A 17,229-nucleotide genomic window follows, 5' to 3' on the forward strand; every position below is an offset into this window, starting at 1 on the left:
ATGATTTAAGGATTAAAACAATATGTAATTGCTTTCAAAATCTAATTTGAGAATATTTTCATAAGAACATGACATAGTATAAAAATATTTTTCCTTAAAAATGTTTGAAATATTAAAATTCTCTTAAGATTAAGATAAAATACAAATTATTAATGAACATTAATCTTAAAATTCTTTTAATAATGCTGAAATTATTTTTGAATAATTGAATCTTACTAAATTTTTTATAAACATAAACTTAGTCATCATTCTAGTGTTTACTTGCCCTCTGCTATGATAGAATCCATATTATGCTCGTGCAATTTATGTCTAGATTTACATGTGTACAAATTAAAGAATACTATGAATCGCTTAGAACTACAAGATGTTCCTCAGTCACCATGCGCAGCTGTGCACTGAGTTGCTGGTACTTGTAGAGCCACAAGTTGAAATGCAAAGAAAAGCAAGAAAATGGGCATTTGGCACTGTTAAGGATCAGTTCTTCATTATGCAAGAATCAGCTGTATTCTTGTTCTGCTAACAGAAGGATTTGACAGTGAATTAATGTCTTTTCTCATACTTGAGCACTTAGGTTTCTCAAATTCTACCTCCATTCTAAAGCAGAAACAAAAGTGTCAGTGTCAGCACAACCTGCAACCTTCTCAGCATTGTTTTAGCCTCCCCCCACGCCTTTAAACTTTTAAAATAGAAGATTCTAACGTATATAAAATAAACAGAATAGTGTAATTAACTAAAGTCCCCTTCTTCCAAGGGCATAGGCAAGGAAAGTGTTTCTCTGGGGCCTGAAGGTGGCGAATTACAAGAATTAATGTGTTCGTGGTTCTAGGACTTGCTGGGCCAGTTCTGGATTCTGAATGAATAGAGATTCCTGTGTGCTCCTTAATAAAATTGTGTGTGTGTGTGTAAGAGAGAGACAGTGATGTACAAAAAGCTCCTATTTTTATGCTTTATACTTTTTGTGTCTTAGATGCCTCTGTATTTCAAGGTCATTGGGATATTCTCCTGTATGTATTCCTTCTAGTAGTTTTTAAACACTTACTACATTGGATAGTTAATTCATCTAGACTTTATTTTTGTGAATGGTGGGAGATAGAGGTCTAATTTGTTTTCACGTGGTAAGTCAGTTTTCCTAATACCAGTTATCAACTAGTTTACCTTTTCCCTCTGATTTATGAAGCGTTATGTAAACATGAACTTACAATATATGCATGGGGTGTGCATTTGCATTCTGTTTTGTTTTATTGGTCCATTTGTTTCCTATTCTTAACACTGTTGTTTTTTTGTTTGGTAATTGTGACTTTGTAATATGTTTTACTATCAAAAAAGATTATTCTTCCCTTTAACTTTATATTTTATATTATTTAAAAATTTTTAAATTCCAGTATAACTAATGTGCAGGGTTGCATTGGTTTCAGGCATAAAATATAGGGATTCAACAATTCTCTATGTTACTCAGTGTTCACCACAATATGTGTACTCTTGATCCCCTTTACCTGTTTCACCCATCCCACCACTCTCCTTCCCTCTGGTAACCACTAGTTTGTTCTCCATATTTAAGAGTCTGTTTTTTGTCTCTTTTTTCCTTTGTTTTGTTCCTTAAATTCCATATATGACTGAAATCATATGGTATTGGTCTTTCTCTGACTTACATCACTTAGCATTATACCCTCTAGATCCATCCATATTGTTGCAAGTGGCAAGATTTCTTTTTTTTTTTTTCATGGCTGAGTAATATTCTACTACATACATATGTATGTACATATATACATACACACACATACATACATGTGTATATATACCACATCTTCTGTATCTGTTCATCTATCCATGGTCACTTGGGCTTTTTCCATAATTTTCCTACTATAAATAATCCTGCTAAACATAGGAGTACATAGATCTTTTTGAATTAGTGTTTTCGTACTCTGGGTAATTACCCAGCATTGGAATTACTGGATCATATGGTAGTTCTATTTTTTCTTTCTTTCTTCCTTTCTTTTTTCTTAAGGGAGAGAGAGAGTGGGTGAATGGGGGAGAGGGATGGAGAGAGAGAGAAAGAGAAAAAAAGAATTGCAAACAGGCTCCATGCTCAGCGTGGAGCTTAATGTGGGGCTGAATCCCACAACCCTGGGATCATGACCTGAGCTGAAACCAAAAGTTGGGTGTGCAACTGACTGAGCCATCCAGGCACCCTGATTTTTACTTTTTTGAGGAACTGTTTTCCACGCTGGCTGCACCAGTTTGCATTCTGATCAACACTGCAGGAAGGTTCCTTTTTCTCCACATCCTTGCCAAAACTTGTCGTTTCTTGTGTTGTCGATTTTCACCATTCTGACAGGTGTAAGGTTATATCTCATGGTGGTTTTGATTTGCATTTCCCAAAGATGAATGATGTTGAGCATCTTTTCAATGTGTCTGTTGGCGACTTGTAGGTCTTCTTTGGAGAAATGTCTATATTCATGTCTTCTGCTCATTTTTTGACTGGATTGTGTTTTTGATGTTGTATAAGTTCTTTATATATTTTGGATACTAACCCCTTATCAGATAATATCATTTGCAAATACCTTTCCCCCGTCCAGTAGGTTATCTTTTTGTTTTGTTGATTGTTTTCTTTGCTGTGCAGGCCTTTTATTTTCATGCGGTCCCAGTAGTTTATTTTTTATTTTGTTTTCCATGGCTTAGGAGACCTATCTGGAAAAATGTTGCTGTGGCTAATTTCAGGGAAATTACTGCCTGTGCTCTTTTTAGTATTTTTATGGTTTCATATTTCACATTTAGATCTTTAATCCATTTTTGAATTTATATTTGTGTATGGTATAAGAAAGTGGTCCAGTTTCATTCTTTTGCATGTAGGTGTCCAGTTTTCCCAGAACCATTTGTTGAAGAGACGGTCTTTTTCACATTGCATATTCTTACCTCCTTTGTCAAAGACTAATTGACCATTTAATTGTAGGTTTATTTCTGGGCTTTTTTTTTTTTAATTAATGTTTTTTTTTGTTTTTTTTTTTAGTGGGGAGACAGAGTGCACACAAGCAGGGGAGGGGCAGAGAGAGAAGGAGAGAGAATTGCAAGCAGGCTCCATGCTCAGTGCAAAGCTGGACATGGGGCTTAATCTCACTACTGTGAGATCATGACCTGAGCCAAACAAAACCAATAGTGGGACATTCCACCAACTGAGCCACCCAGGCACCCCTATTTCTGGGTTTTCTGTTTTGTTCTATTGATCCATGTGTCTGTGTGCCAGTACCATACAATTTTGACTTCTCTTTTACAGCTTTGTAGTATGCCTTGAAATCTGGGATTGTGATACCTCCATTTTTCTTCTTTTTCAAGATTGATTTGGCTATTTGGGGTGTTTGTGGTTCAATCACATTTTAGGATTATTTTTTCTAGTTCTGTGAAGAGTGTTCTTGGTATTTTGACAGGGATTGTATTAAATCTGGAGATGACTTTGAATAGTAAGGACATTTTAATAATATTTGCTCTCCCTATCCCAGTATCATTCCATTTATTTGTGTCTGTCTTCAATTTCTTTCATCAGTGTTTTATAGTTTTCAGAGTACAGGTCTTTTACCTCCTTGTTTAAGTTTATTCCTAGGTGTTTTATTATTTTTGGTGCAATTGTAAATGGAATTGTTTTCTAAATTTCTCTCCCGCTACTTTGTTATTAGTGTGTAGAAATGCAACAGAATTCTGTATGTTGATTTTGTATCCTGCGACCTTACTGAATTCATTTATCAGTTCTAGTAGTTTTAGGTTGAGTCTTCAGAGTGTTCTATATGTACTACCGTGTCATATGCAAATAATGAGAGTTTTACTTCTTCTTTGCCAATTTGAATGCCTTTTATTCTTTTTCTTGTCTGATTGCTGTGGCTAGGACTTCCAGTACTGTGTTGAATAAAAGTGGTGTGAGTGGACATCCTTGTCTTGTTCCTGACATTAAGGGAAAAGCTCTCAGTTTTTCACCATCGAGTATGAGATTAGCTGTGCATTTTCCATATAGGAGTCTTTATTATGTTGAGGTATGTTTCTTCTAAACCTCTTCCCTTTAATTTTGAATAGTATTTTTGCTGGCTGTAAATTTGTGTTTGTAGTTTCTTCTTTCAGTACTTTGTAATTTCTTGTAGTGTCATTGTCTGGCTTTGGTATCAAGAGAATGCTAACTCATAATTGGAAGTGTACCTTCCTCTTCTGTTTTTGGGAAGAGGTTGAGAAGGATTGGTGTTAGTTCTTCTCTAAATGTTTGGTAGAATTTGCCAGTGAAGCCTCTTGCCCTGGACTTTCCTTTGTTGGGAGTTGTTTTGTTTTTGTTTTTTTCCCTCAATTTTTTTTTTTAACATTTTGTTTATTTTTGAGAGATAGAACATGAGTGGGGGATGGGCAGAGAGAGAGGAAGACACAGAATCCGAAACAGGCTCCAAGCTCTGAGCTGTCAGCACAGAGCCCAAAGAGGGGCTCAAACCCACAAACCACAAGATCATGACCTGAGCTGGAGTCTGACACTCAACTGACTGAGCCACCCAGGCCCCCCTGTTGGGAGGTTTTTACTTACGGATTCAGTCTCCTTACTAGTGATTGATCTGTTGAGATTTTGAATTTCTTCACAATTCAGTCTTGTATTTTTCTAGATTGTATGTTTCTTCTAGGTTTCATTTCTTCTAGGTTGTCCAATTTATTGACATGTAATTGTTAATGTGTCTTATGATTTTTTTATATTTCTGTGGTATCAATTGTAATGTATCTTTCATTTATAATTTTATTTGAGTCCTCTTTTTTTCCCCTTGGGAACTCTAGCTAAAGGTTTGTCTATTATGTTTATCTTTTCAAAAATCCAGCTCTTATTTTCATTGATCTATTGTGTTTTAAGTCTCTGTGTCCTTCATTTCCATGCTGATCTTTGTTATTTCTTTCCTTCTACTATCTTTGGGCTTCGTTTTTTCTCCTTTTTCTAGTTCTTTTAGGTGTAAGTTTAAGTTGTTTATTTAAGATCTTTTTTTCTTTTACTGTAAGTGTTTTTCAGTGTAACCTTATCTTTTAAAACTGTTTTTGCAAACATTTTTAAAAATGGGGCACCTGGGTGGCTCAGTCGATTCTTGATTTTGACTCGGGTCATGATACCAGGGTTGTGGGATTGAGCCCCAGGTCAGGCTTAGAGCCTACTTGAGATTCTCTCTCTCCCTCTCGCTGCCCTCTCCCTCATCTCAAAATAAAGAAACATTTTTAATAATTGTTTTTGCTGTGTTCTATAATTTTTGTTTTGTTGTTTTTCCATTTCATTTGTCTCAAGGTATTTTTTTTTAATTTCTCCTTTGATTTTGTTGGCTGTTCAGAAACATGTTCAGAAGCATCTCAACATAATTGTGGTTTTTTTTTTTTTTTTTTTTTGGTTTTCTTCTCATAATTGACTTTTTTAAATGTTTATTTTTGAGAGAGCGAGAGAGAGGGAGGGAGAGACAGAGCATGAGTGGGGGAGAGGCAGAGACAGAGGGAGACACAGAATCCAAAGCAGGCTCCAGGCTCCAGGCTCCGGGCTCCAGGCTCTAAGCTGTTAGCACAGAGCCTGACGCGGGGCTTGAACCCACGAACCACAAGATCCTGACCTAAGTTGAAGTCGGATGCTCAACTGACTGAGCCACCCAGGCGCCCCTCTTGTAATTGATTTTTAGTTTCATATCATTGTGGTTGGAAAATATGCTTGATATGGTTTACATTTTTAAAAATTTCTTAAGACTTGTGGCCTAACATATGACTTATGCTGGAGAACGTTCCATGTGCACTTGAGAAGAATGTGTATCCTGCTGCTGTTGGAAGAAATGTTCTGTGTGAATCTGTTAGGTCCATCTGGTCTAATGTGTAGGTTAAGTCTGATCTTTAGACACTTTAAATTTTTTTTCTTTTTGAGAGAGTGTGAATGAATGCGGGAAGGGCCGAGAGAGAGGGGTTCAGAGGATCTGAAGTGGGCTCTTCGCTGATAGCAGCTAGCCCAACGTGGGGGGCCCGAACCCACAAATTGCGAGATCACGATCTGAGCTGAAGTCAGATGCTCAACTGACTGAGCCACCCAGACTCCTCCTAGGCACTTTAAAGAAGATACTGTTCTAAGCCTTCTGGCCTTCATGGTTTCTGTTGGTCGGCTATCAGTCTTATCAGGCTACTTAAAAGTAAGCTGTCTTTTTTTAGTCTCTGGCAGCTTTTAATGTTTTTGTATTTGATTGTTAGCAGTCTTCTGTGGTACACTTGGGTATAGTTTTTCTTTTTCCTTCTGGGGTTCATAGGGCTTTTTGAATCAATAGTGATGTCTTTTATTGGTTTCGGGAAATTCTCAGTCATCATTTTTTAGCTATTGCCTCTGCCCCGTTCACTATCTCCCAGGGATTTCACTTACAGATACATAGGGCTTTATTATTTACCCTCTGTGTTGTTCTGTCTTCTAGTCTCCCTCCCCATATTTTTGTGTATCTTTGTTTCTTTGTAGATATTTTTTTCTGATATGGCTCCCATTTCTGTAATTTTCATTCATCTGTGTGTCTTTCTATTTTGTTCTAAATAATTTTGTTATTGACTATTTTTTTGTTTCTAGAATTATGTGGTTCTTGTTCAAATTACTGTGGCCTTCCTTACTCCCCACCCCAGTTTCTAGTTCTCTGCCAAAGTTCCCAGTCTTTTTAAATAATCCTTATGTACACAGTACTTATAGTTACTGTAAAGTGTTTAATAACTTTACCATCTGGAGGCCCTGTGACCCTGTTACTTTAGGCTACTACTGTTGTTTGTCACTTTTCAGTAGATTGGCCCAAGTCTATGAATTTCACTTTAAATATTGCTTTGGTTGCGTCTTACAGTTTTTTGTATACACACATTTTCTCATTCACTAAATACTTATTCATTTCTCTGTTTTCATATCATGAGGACTATTCACATGCACATATTTTAGTTTCTAAATAGATGGGAAGTTTAAAGCTATCTTTGTAGCAGATGTCTAAATTTATTGTATTATGAAAACAGGGTATCATATTCTTTTGCCTGCTTTTGTTTTTGCTCTTGTGACTTAAGATTTTTTCTTTTATTATTCAGAAATATCCTCACAATGTTTATAGATGTACTTTTCAAAATTTGTCTTCTTAGGGATTCAGTGGACTCCTTAAATTCATGGATGTGTATGTTTATTTTGGGGAAATTCTTGCCTGTTATTCTGTTACCACCCCCACTGTCTTTTTAAGATAATTTTTGGCATTCTTATTGAATAGTTACTGGAATATCTACATCTCTCCTTCATATATCAACTTTTTCTTGTATACATTTTATCATTTCATTTCCTTATGATATTCTGGATCATATTACCCAAGGAATAGTCCCTTATACAGAGGGCCACCCCCCTAAGCTTTAGGCTTATGATAATAGTGGCAGTAATGGATACTTAAGGTTCTCTAGCCAGTGCTGTTCCTCATTAACCCCCATTTGGTTGTTGACCTTCAGTACTTATTTTTTACTCCTGTGTTTGAGATAATATTTTTCATGTCTTTCCCCCACTATTTTCTATATATGAAGCAAGTCTGTGGGGGGGGGGGGGTGTACTAAAATCTTGGAAGTGTATAGTAAAACTTTCTCTAACAGGACCAACCTAAATTTCTATCTTCTGTGATAGCCTGGGGAGAATTAAAGAGTTAAGCCAAATAGAAAATCGATAAACCCCTTCTTTGGAATTGGGGAAGCAAACAGTGAGTCCCTGCATTTCCAATATTTTCTGGGTCATATCTCTCTGAGTTAGGCAGAGTGACAAAATGACTTCCAGCTACTTAGAGATCTTGGAATCCTTGCTGGTGTATTGGAATTCCCAGCTAGCCACAGACCTAGAATTGCCCCTTTAGTATACAGTAGAGGCCAGAGCAGACAAGCACAACCAGGGGGGACAAAATCACAGCTGGACTCTGAACAGGTTTGGATGGAGCCAGCTAGACTTCCCACCTGCTTAACTATCGAGGCTGGCCTGGGTCATTTTTGTCCCCTCACTATAACCCCACCCGCATTTTACATCTCCCATGTTTTGGATTCCACTTACCTATATTTTGGCAAGAATTTATTGTGCTTTTAAAAAGTCACGTAAGCATAAATTACAGGTAAAGCCTGCCTCTGACAAATAGCAAGTTACATTTCTGTGGAACTCACTACTCTTCCTCACCAGTAAGCTAACTTTCCAACTGTCCTGAAATGGTACAGGTCTCTATCTCTCTCTCCCTCTCCCTCCACCTCTCTCCCTTTCTCGTTCTCTCCCCCCTACCTCTCTCCTTCTCTATCTCCCCCTACCACACACACAAATACACACAAACATGTGTGCAAATATGTGTATACTTACACCTAGAGATATAATCATACATAAAACAGTGTTTCTTTTTTTTACATAAATGCCATTACACAGTATGTATCATTTGGCAACATTGTGTTTTTTTTTTTTTTTCAACGTTTATTTATTTTTGGGACAGAGAGAGACAGAGCATGAACGGGGGAGGGGCAGAGAGAGAGGGAGACACAGAATCGGAAACAGGCTCCAGGCTCCGAGCCATCAGCCCAGAGCCCGACGCGGGGCTCGAACTCACGGACCGTGAGATCGTGACCTGGCTGAAGTCGGACGCTTAACCGACTGCGCCACCCAGGCGCCCCGGCAACATTGTTTTTTAATTTAACTTAAAATTGACTGCAGATATCTAAAATTCTGGTTCATCTGTTACGTTTACAAAATTGATTATCATATACCACATTTTATTTATTCATTCTTCACTCTCCCTCCCATTCCCAGCGCCTATCTGGGTACTTTTGAATTGTTGCCACTTACCACAGTGCTGCAAAAACATCATTAGACTTGGCTCCTAATAAACATGGAGCGAATGTTTCTCTGAGGATCAGATATTTCCCCCTAGAGTTAATTTGAAATTATAAGAGATTTTTTACTCATGCCTTTTCCGTGCCTGATATGTGTGCCCTTGTTGGCGCTTAAATTTCTCTACTAGCGTGTGCAAGAAAGTAGACTGTGACTAATGCCACTCGTTCTCTTAGGAATACATGGTCCTGTATTCACCTTGGATTAATTAATTGCCTCTCTATGGTGGATTTCCTGGTGTTTCTGTTACAGAGCTCTTTAAGTACAGATTATTTTTTTTTTCAACGTTTATTTATTTTTGGGACAGAGAGAGACAGAGCATGAATGGGGGAGGGGCAGAGAGAGAGGGAGACACAGAATCGGAAACAGGCTCCAGGCTCTGAGCCATCAGCCCAGAGCCCGACGCGGGGCTCGAACTCACGGAGCGCGAGATCGTGACCTGGCTGAAGTCGGACGCTTAACCGACTGCGCCACCCAGGCGCCCCAGTACAGATTATTTTTAAATTGTTCCACTTATAATGTCTAGGAAAGATGGTATTTCTTTTCCTTCATAGAGCTGACATCTAAATTACATTTGAAAATGTTAGATGCTTTTGTGAATCAATCAGGGTAACCCGATTGATTCCTGTTTTCCATTCTTCTTTGAAGGGACAATGTTCTTAGGTTTTCTTTTCCTTATTCCCTTCATTCTGTATTTGTCTATTCTCTTATATCCTGTTCTTTGATAACGTACTGGGATATTCCCCCCTTCTCATAAGAGTATTAGGTTACTAGACTGAATTTCATTTACACATTAATTAAAGATTCGTTTTCCTCTTGTTCCCAAAGTTGAAACACATACAGCAGGAATTGCTCATGAGAGTCCAGGTTTGTATTCTTTCACTAACTAGTTTTGTGACCTTTCGGCAAGACTTTGGACATGTATTTAAGTAATCTACAAAAAGAGAAGGCTTGAATAAATGATCTTCAGGCTTTCTTCCAGAAACTTCTTTAGTCAAATTCAAATGTGTAATTTCATGTTTAAATGGTGAGGAACTTGAAGAAATTATTTATTGCCTTTGGTATAAGCTTATTTATGTGTGTTAAGATTTTTGAACTGTAAATAAACATATATAGAATAGATTATAAGGTATTGAAAGCATATATTTTGTTTTATAGGTGTTTGTTTTGTCTTGCTGTTTTAAAATTACATCAAAATGCCAATAAGACCAGATCTCCAGGTATGTAGTCCTAAACCAAAAGGAAATATTTTAATTCCTAAAATCATTTTGGTTTATTTACAAGTGTTAAGTGCTATATTTTTAGGAAAGACAAAGCCTACTTCTTTTTATGAAATGGTCAAGAGTAGAATAGTTTAACATTTTTTAACTAAAAATTTTTTTTCATATTATTTATTTTTGAGAGAGAGGGAGAGCAAGCGCAAGCTGGGGAGGGGCAGAGAGAGAGAGGGAGGCACAGAATCTGAAGCAGTCTCCAGGCTCGGAGCTGTCAGTCAGCATAGAGCCTAACGAAGGGCTTTAACCCATATGAACTGTGAGATCATGACCTGAGCTGAAGTTGGATGCTTAACTGATTGAGCCACCCGGGTGCCCCTCCAGAGTAGAATAATTTAAATGAAATGTTATTCTTTCATTTTTTTTGATAAATTTGTTTTCAAAACCTATTATAACTTGTGAGGTATGAAAGATGCTGGTTATTTACATATACCTTTTACATTGACAAGAATTACACAGTGATGCATATATAACCAGTGCCTGGGTATTTTTATGTTAGGATTTAGAATTGTAAGATACTATCATTTAGGTAAAAAGTTTTAATATATGTATTTAATGTGTATGTAGTTTACCACCAAATCTGGGGTTTAGATTGTAGTATAAAAATTCCTTATTAGTGGTTTATGCTTTAGTAGTAAGGATGGTGGATTCTGTAAAAGTTAAAAAGTGCACAGGATACTAAGTGAATTCTTAAATTATATTGACTTGTGGTTTCCAAACAGTGCTTTTGTCTGTCTTTAAGCATTTTTAAAAAACTAAACCTCATTAAGAAATTTATAGTCGGATGTGTTAGGGTTTTCTCCATGGTGTTAAGTATTAGTTACTATATAGTTTATTTCACTTCTTTTATTAATAGGGTCTTTGTTTTAAACTTAAAAAATTTTTTTTAATGTTTATTTTTGACAGAGAGATGGAGCATGAGTGGGGGAGGGACAGAGAGAGAGAGGGAGACACAGAATCTGAAACAGGCTCCAGGCTCCGAGCTGTCAGCACAGAGCCCGATGCGGGACTTGAACTCACAGACAGCAAGATCATGACCTGAGAGCCGAAGTCGGACGCTCAACTGACTGAGCCACCCGGGCGCATCCTAAACTTTTTTTAATGTTTATTTTTTGAGGGGTGGGGGGGGGGAGAGAGAGAGAAAGAGGGAGAGTGAGTGTGTGAGCGGGGGAGGGGCAGAGAGAGAGGGAGACACAGAATCCAGAGCAGGCTCCAGACTCCCAAGCTGTCAGCACAGAGCCCGACATGGAGCTCAGACTCATAACCTGTGAGATCATGACCTGAACTGAAGTCCGACTCTTAACTGACTGAGCCACCCAGGTGCCCTGGGGTCTTTTTTTTTTTTTTTTTTTTTTTTTTAATTCATCGTACTGATGACTTTAAAGGATGTGAAATGGAAAATTACTAGAATATATATATTTTATATAGAATCTTGGCTATTATCAAAGAAACTTGATCTCTGTTACTTCAAACTTAATAGTGTACAGGTGTTTTTTTTTAATAAAGTGAATTGACATAAGATCTGTTGAGAATTTTCATGTGAAGACTAGACTGCATAAGGTGATAATTTTGGTTTTGATTCAATATGTGTGCCATTAACTATATTTCTCTAGCAGTTGGAAAAATGCATTGATGATGCTTTAAGAAAAAATGATTTCAAACCTTTAAAAACACTTTTACAAATTGGTGTTTGTGAAGATGTAAAGATTAAATGCAGCAAGCAATTTTTACACAAGTTGGATGACCTTGTATGCAGGGTAAGTACTCCTTTTCTTTGAATGATTATTGAAATTATTAGATAGCACTCTACTTTCTAGGAAGAAATATTCCATTGGAAAAAATGAATAAAAAGGCTTTGGCAAATTCGGTTATAGTTATATAAATAAGTGCTCATTTTTTAAAATATTTATTATTGAGAGAGAGAGAGAGAGAGAGAGCATGCATGGGCAGGAGAGGGGCAGAGAGAGAGGGAGACACAGAATCCGAAGCAGGTTCCAGGCTCTGAGCTGTCAGCACAGAGCCCGATGTGGGGCTTGAACTCATGATCCACGAGATCATGACTTGAGTCAAAGTCAGACACTTAACCGACTGAGCCACCCAGGTGCCCCAGTAAGTGCTCATTAAAAACCAAAAAAAGCCTGAGGAATCCCAAATAACATATCGGTCTACTGTTTTCTAAATACAACGTACACAAAGCTATGTTTACATAGTGATCCCATAATTATTAACTGTTACCTAAACTGGGGAAAAATAGTCTACCTGTTTGAAGTTTGAGCAACTTTTTAAAAAGCCATCAGCATATTCTTCATGTTATGGGCCAGAGCTTGGTGTTTTCAAAAATAAAACAAATAAACAAAAATTATCTACAACCTTGGACTTGATTTATCATATGTAAGGTATTTTTATACATGAGAAAAAGTGAGTATTGACAGTCTCCCCCAGTAGGAGATTTGTTATCATGAATCTAAAAATTGAGTAAAAATTTCTTTTATCCATTAGTTACATACATAGAGCTTTGTAGAATGGAAGGTAACTGATGCATTGCATCATAGTCTAAAGTTGCAGGAATTTATACAAATCTGCATTTTTATACTGAGTTTGTTACTCACTGGCTGGGTGGCTTTAGGCCACCCTAGTGCTCTCCTAAACCACACTTTTGTACTTTGCAATATGGACATTATGATAATGGCAAACTTACAGGATCTGTGAGGATTATAAAACTCCTAGCACAATGCCAATTCTGTACTGTTTTGTGTTTACAGATGTTTACGTGTATCCTTTTGTTTCAGGAGCTTAATAAAAAGGACATCCAAACTGTTTCAACCATTTTTGTTTCTTTTGGAAGATGTAGTAACAATATCAGTATATTGGGGCAAGCCGGACTTTTAACTATGATAAAACAAGGACTAGTCCAGAAGATAAGTATGAAATGTGTGATGTTGATGTGAGGGAGTATGATTAAAGGTGTGTCGTTTAATAAAATTAACAGCTCAAACAGTTGAAAAATAAATTTGAGAACTTTATAAAAACTTTTAGATAAAATAAATGTTTCTATAACCTGTGTTACGTGTTACAAAGATGAAGATCAAAAGGACACTCTGTACATAGGCTCCTTGATAATCATGTGAATTTGAGATCACAAGACTCCCTCAGGCCTTTGCATGCTTTATTTTATCTGTTTACTATCTAGCATTATTTGTTTTTCTTTTTATATTATTTTCTACTTCCCATGCTAGAATGTGGGATATTGATTTTTATTTGTGTTGTTCATTTCTGTGTACCTAACACTGAGAACAGTACCTGGGATGTAATATCTACTCAAATATCTGAATTCATTAAAATAAAATAATTCATTAAGACAAATTCATTAACGGGCGCCTGGGTGGCTCAGTTGGTTAAGCATCTGATTTTGGCTCAGGTCATGATCTCACAGTGCATGAGTTCGAGCCCCGCGTCGGGCTCTATGCTGACAGCTCAGAGCCTGGAGCCTGCTCTGGATTCTGTGTCTCCCTCTCTCTCTCTGCCCCTCCCCTGCTCACATTCTGTCTCTTTCTGTCTCTCAAAAATGAATAAAATGTTACAAAAATTTTTAAAAATTCAATAAAATAATACTAAAACTTTTCAAATAGTGATAATGCCAAAATAATCTAATATATGATGATAATTTATTTTTATCTGTTAATGAATGTACCTGAACTAGGTATTTGAAGGGGAAAAGAAAGGTGGTCTACCTAGAATTAGGATTAGTTCATCTATTCCCATCTAAACAATGGAAAAATATGGTGAGATACCAAAAAATGAAAACAAGAAAGATGTTTAAAAACATAAACTTATTTTCATATAATACTGGAATTTTTATTTTTGATGTTTCTTTATTCCTAGGTTTACTGTTTATGCAAAGATAAGTACATTCTTAAAATTATTAAAATTGAATTCAAAGTAATTAATATGCACATTTCTTTTTTTTACATGGTTGCCTGGTTTGAAAAATCCAAGGAGATTATTCTCAGTCGAGGAAATTCAAAAGATGAGGCAGCTATAAATATGATAGAAGACTTACTTGATCTTTTGATGGTAAAAATCACATCGATTAACTAATCTTACAAGTCTGTTTACTTAAAAAACAATTTGTGTTCTATATGTTCTGAGCCTAAAAGTCACTAACAAATTGGCTAGTGACTTGATTTAATTACTCTATTCAGATTGTTTAAAGCACTTATCCTGATTAATGTAATTAAATAGTTAATAAATAAAAGTTAAATAATTACATGGTGAGTTCCAATGTGATCTGTTATTTTAATACTATTTTTAATGGCTTATAAGATAGTAAATTACAAACTAAATATTATTCACTTTTTTTTCAGGTCATACATGACACCAATGATGAAGGTATAATAAGCATTTTACTTCTATTAAAACAATAATTTCCTATTAGAGTTTTAGTATAATTTTGCAATCCTCATAGTATTGTGCTAATATTAGGAATCTACTAGTTAATTTGGGGATCAACAACCTTGTTCTGTAAAGGGACAGATAGTAAACATTATAAGCTTTATATTAGGACCAAGAAAGTGAGAATGTTATATAGCCACTTATATAACAAGAAAACAAATATCCACAGATGTTTTATTTATACAATTCAAAATATTATAAAATTGAGTACAATGTTTCTGTAATAGGTCAACTAATGAGAATAGTACTCTTGAGGGGATGACATTTCACTTAATTATGGTTCAGAGTTAGTGTTTGCTGTTATCAGAATTCATTGCAAATATTCATTTTTTATGCTTATCTGTAATGAGATTTTATGTATATTGCATTAGAAACTGTCTCTTCATGTAGATAATGCCAAATATCAGTTCATGAGCATGATTTTTAATTGAGCGTGTTCATCACTTGGAAAGCATTTGTAGAAGATTAGATTCCTTTCTTAATATTTGCTTTTTAGAATGTCATTGCATGCAGATGAATGACTGTCAACTGAAGGTTAGGTAGACACCCCTCAATTGCACATTTAAATGGGTTTTGAAATATGGGAATGTCCTTTGCACTTTGTCAGTGTCCAAAAATGCTGCTCAACCTGTAGCTGGAGTTTGGAAAAAATGTACTCCTGTAAATTTGTGTGAGAATGGAGATGTCACTCCTTGTTTTAATTTTTGACAGCCTGGGAAATGTATAAAACAGTTTAGCATAACTTGTGATTCAGATAACCTTAGTTTCATTGAAATGACTTCAGTGAAGTATAAGTTTGTCATATCAGCATGATTTTGCCTTGTAATTTTGTGCCAGATTCATTAAGAAACATCAACTCTGCAGCTCATGCTAATTAATTACAGAAACCATTCAGCGGTAACTGATGTTGGCTAAGTTCATGAGAGTAGAATGAAATTCACTTTGCTACTGCTGGTTCAGTGAAACATGATTGAATCAAATATTTCCACAGAGTCACCTGCTGATGAGTAATACAGCCATACAAAATGGGCAGTGGGGTGGATTTGGTTTGTGGGCCATAATTTGCCAACTCTTGATCTAATGGGACAAAATTTTCAAAATAGAGAACACATTACAACTCATCCTCACTTGTGAGTAGCCCTTTTTTTGTGCCAAGCAATCAGTCCAAATTATTTTATCTCTGTTGGTTGAGGAAGAATTACCTAGGATTAGTCATTGAGGCTGGTGAATTGTTTGTAAATAAAGGAACAATTTGCCTTCAAAACCAAAACCTTTGAAAAGCTCAATTGCTATTTATTTCAAAGGTAGTTGATGCTACCTTTTCATTGATTGCTTTGCAGTTGATTTAACAGTCTAGTCTAAATTCGTAAGTTTTTAGGGAAGAAAACCATCCTAAGGCACCAGTGAGTATGAAGTAATCAAAAAAAATTTTAAGTAAATCATTATATCTTTTTTTTTTAATTTTTTTTTTTTAACATTTATTTATTTTTGAGACAGAGAGAGACAGAGCATGAACGGGGGAGGGTCAGAGAGAGGGAGACACAGAATCCGAAACAGGCTCCAGGCTCTGAGCTGTCAGCACAGAGCCTGATGTGGGGCGCGAACCCACGAACTGTGAGATCATGACCTGAGCCGAAGTCGGCCGCTTAACCGACTGAGCCACCCAGGCGCCCCAATCATTATATCTTTTTATCTCATTGAATGATTTTTTTTTCCCTTCAATGTAGTCACTTTGGAAATTTGTATATTTTCTGTTGCAGTATTGCCATTATTTAAAATTATTTTTTATCTTTGCATTATAAAATAGCATGTGGCAAATTCCTCTGAATATATTTTGTATTGATAAAGCCTGCTCTTTTGAGAATAGGGTTAACTTTTAGAAAAAGCTCAAATATTTAGATCTTTATATCGACAAGAGTTTATGGCCATTATGGAATTTACAATATACAGTAAAACCTTGGTTTACGAGAATAACTCAGTCCGAAAACATGCTTGTAATTCAAAGCACTGGTATATCGAAGTGAATTTCCCCATTAGAAATGTAAACTGAGATGATTTGTTCCACAACCCAAAGATATTCATATAAAAATGATTATGGGGGCGCCTGGGTGGCGCAGTCGGTTAAGCGTCCGACTTCAGCCAGGTCACGATCTCGCAGTCCGTGAGTTCGAGCCCCGCGTCAGGCTCTGGGCTGATGGCTCAGAGCCTGGAGCCTGTTTCCGATTCTGTGTCTCCTTCTCTCTCTGCCCCTCCCCCATTCATGCTCTGTCTCTCTCCGTCCCAAAAATAAATAAACATTGAAAAAAAAAATTAAAAAAAAAAATTATGATATTGTAATATAGTACAAAATTATAAAATACAAAATATAAAGAAAAATACACAAATGAACCTGCATTTACCTTTGAAAACTTTCGTGGCGTGGATGAAGGAGACAAGAGAGAGGAAGGTAATTGTGTAGGACAGCTTTCTCTATCACTAACTGAATCACTGCTATCTATGGAATCTTTTTCTTTTTGTGCAACTTAATCAAGGAACCTATCCAATGACACTTACTTTTGCCTTCTTTAGAGGATTTTGCAGAAGTGTGACATTGCGTTGTCGTTAAACAGATTCATCGCTTGCACTGCTACA

General features: G+C 36.3%; 1 protein-coding gene across 1 annotated transcript in view; it reads left to right on the plus strand.

Moving 5' to 3' along the window:
* The first annotated feature begins 10,028 nt into the window (after nt 1-10,028).
* Nucleotides 10,029-17,229, plus strand: part of SYCP2 (synaptonemal complex protein 2) — a 67,015-nt gene continuing 59,814 nt past the window's right edge. The window contains exons 1-5 of the mRNA XM_032592550.1: nt 10,029-10,092; nt 11,760-11,903; nt 12,936-13,064; nt 14,116-14,220; nt 14,511-14,535. Of these exons, the coding sequence (XP_032448441.1) occupies nt 10,069-10,092; nt 11,760-11,903; nt 12,936-13,064; nt 14,116-14,220; nt 14,511-14,535 (427 nt within the window). The 5' untranslated portion in view covers nt 10,029-10,068. The remainder of the gene's footprint in view (nt 10,093-11,759; nt 11,904-12,935; nt 13,065-14,115; nt 14,221-14,510; nt 14,536-17,229) is intronic.

The sequence above is a fragment of the Lynx canadensis genome, chromosome A3 (genome assembly GCF_007474595.2).
Source record: "Lynx canadensis isolate LIC74 chromosome A3, mLynCan4.pri.v2, whole genome shotgun sequence".
Lineage (NCBI taxonomy): Eukaryota > Metazoa > Chordata > Mammalia > Carnivora > Felidae > Lynx > Lynx canadensis.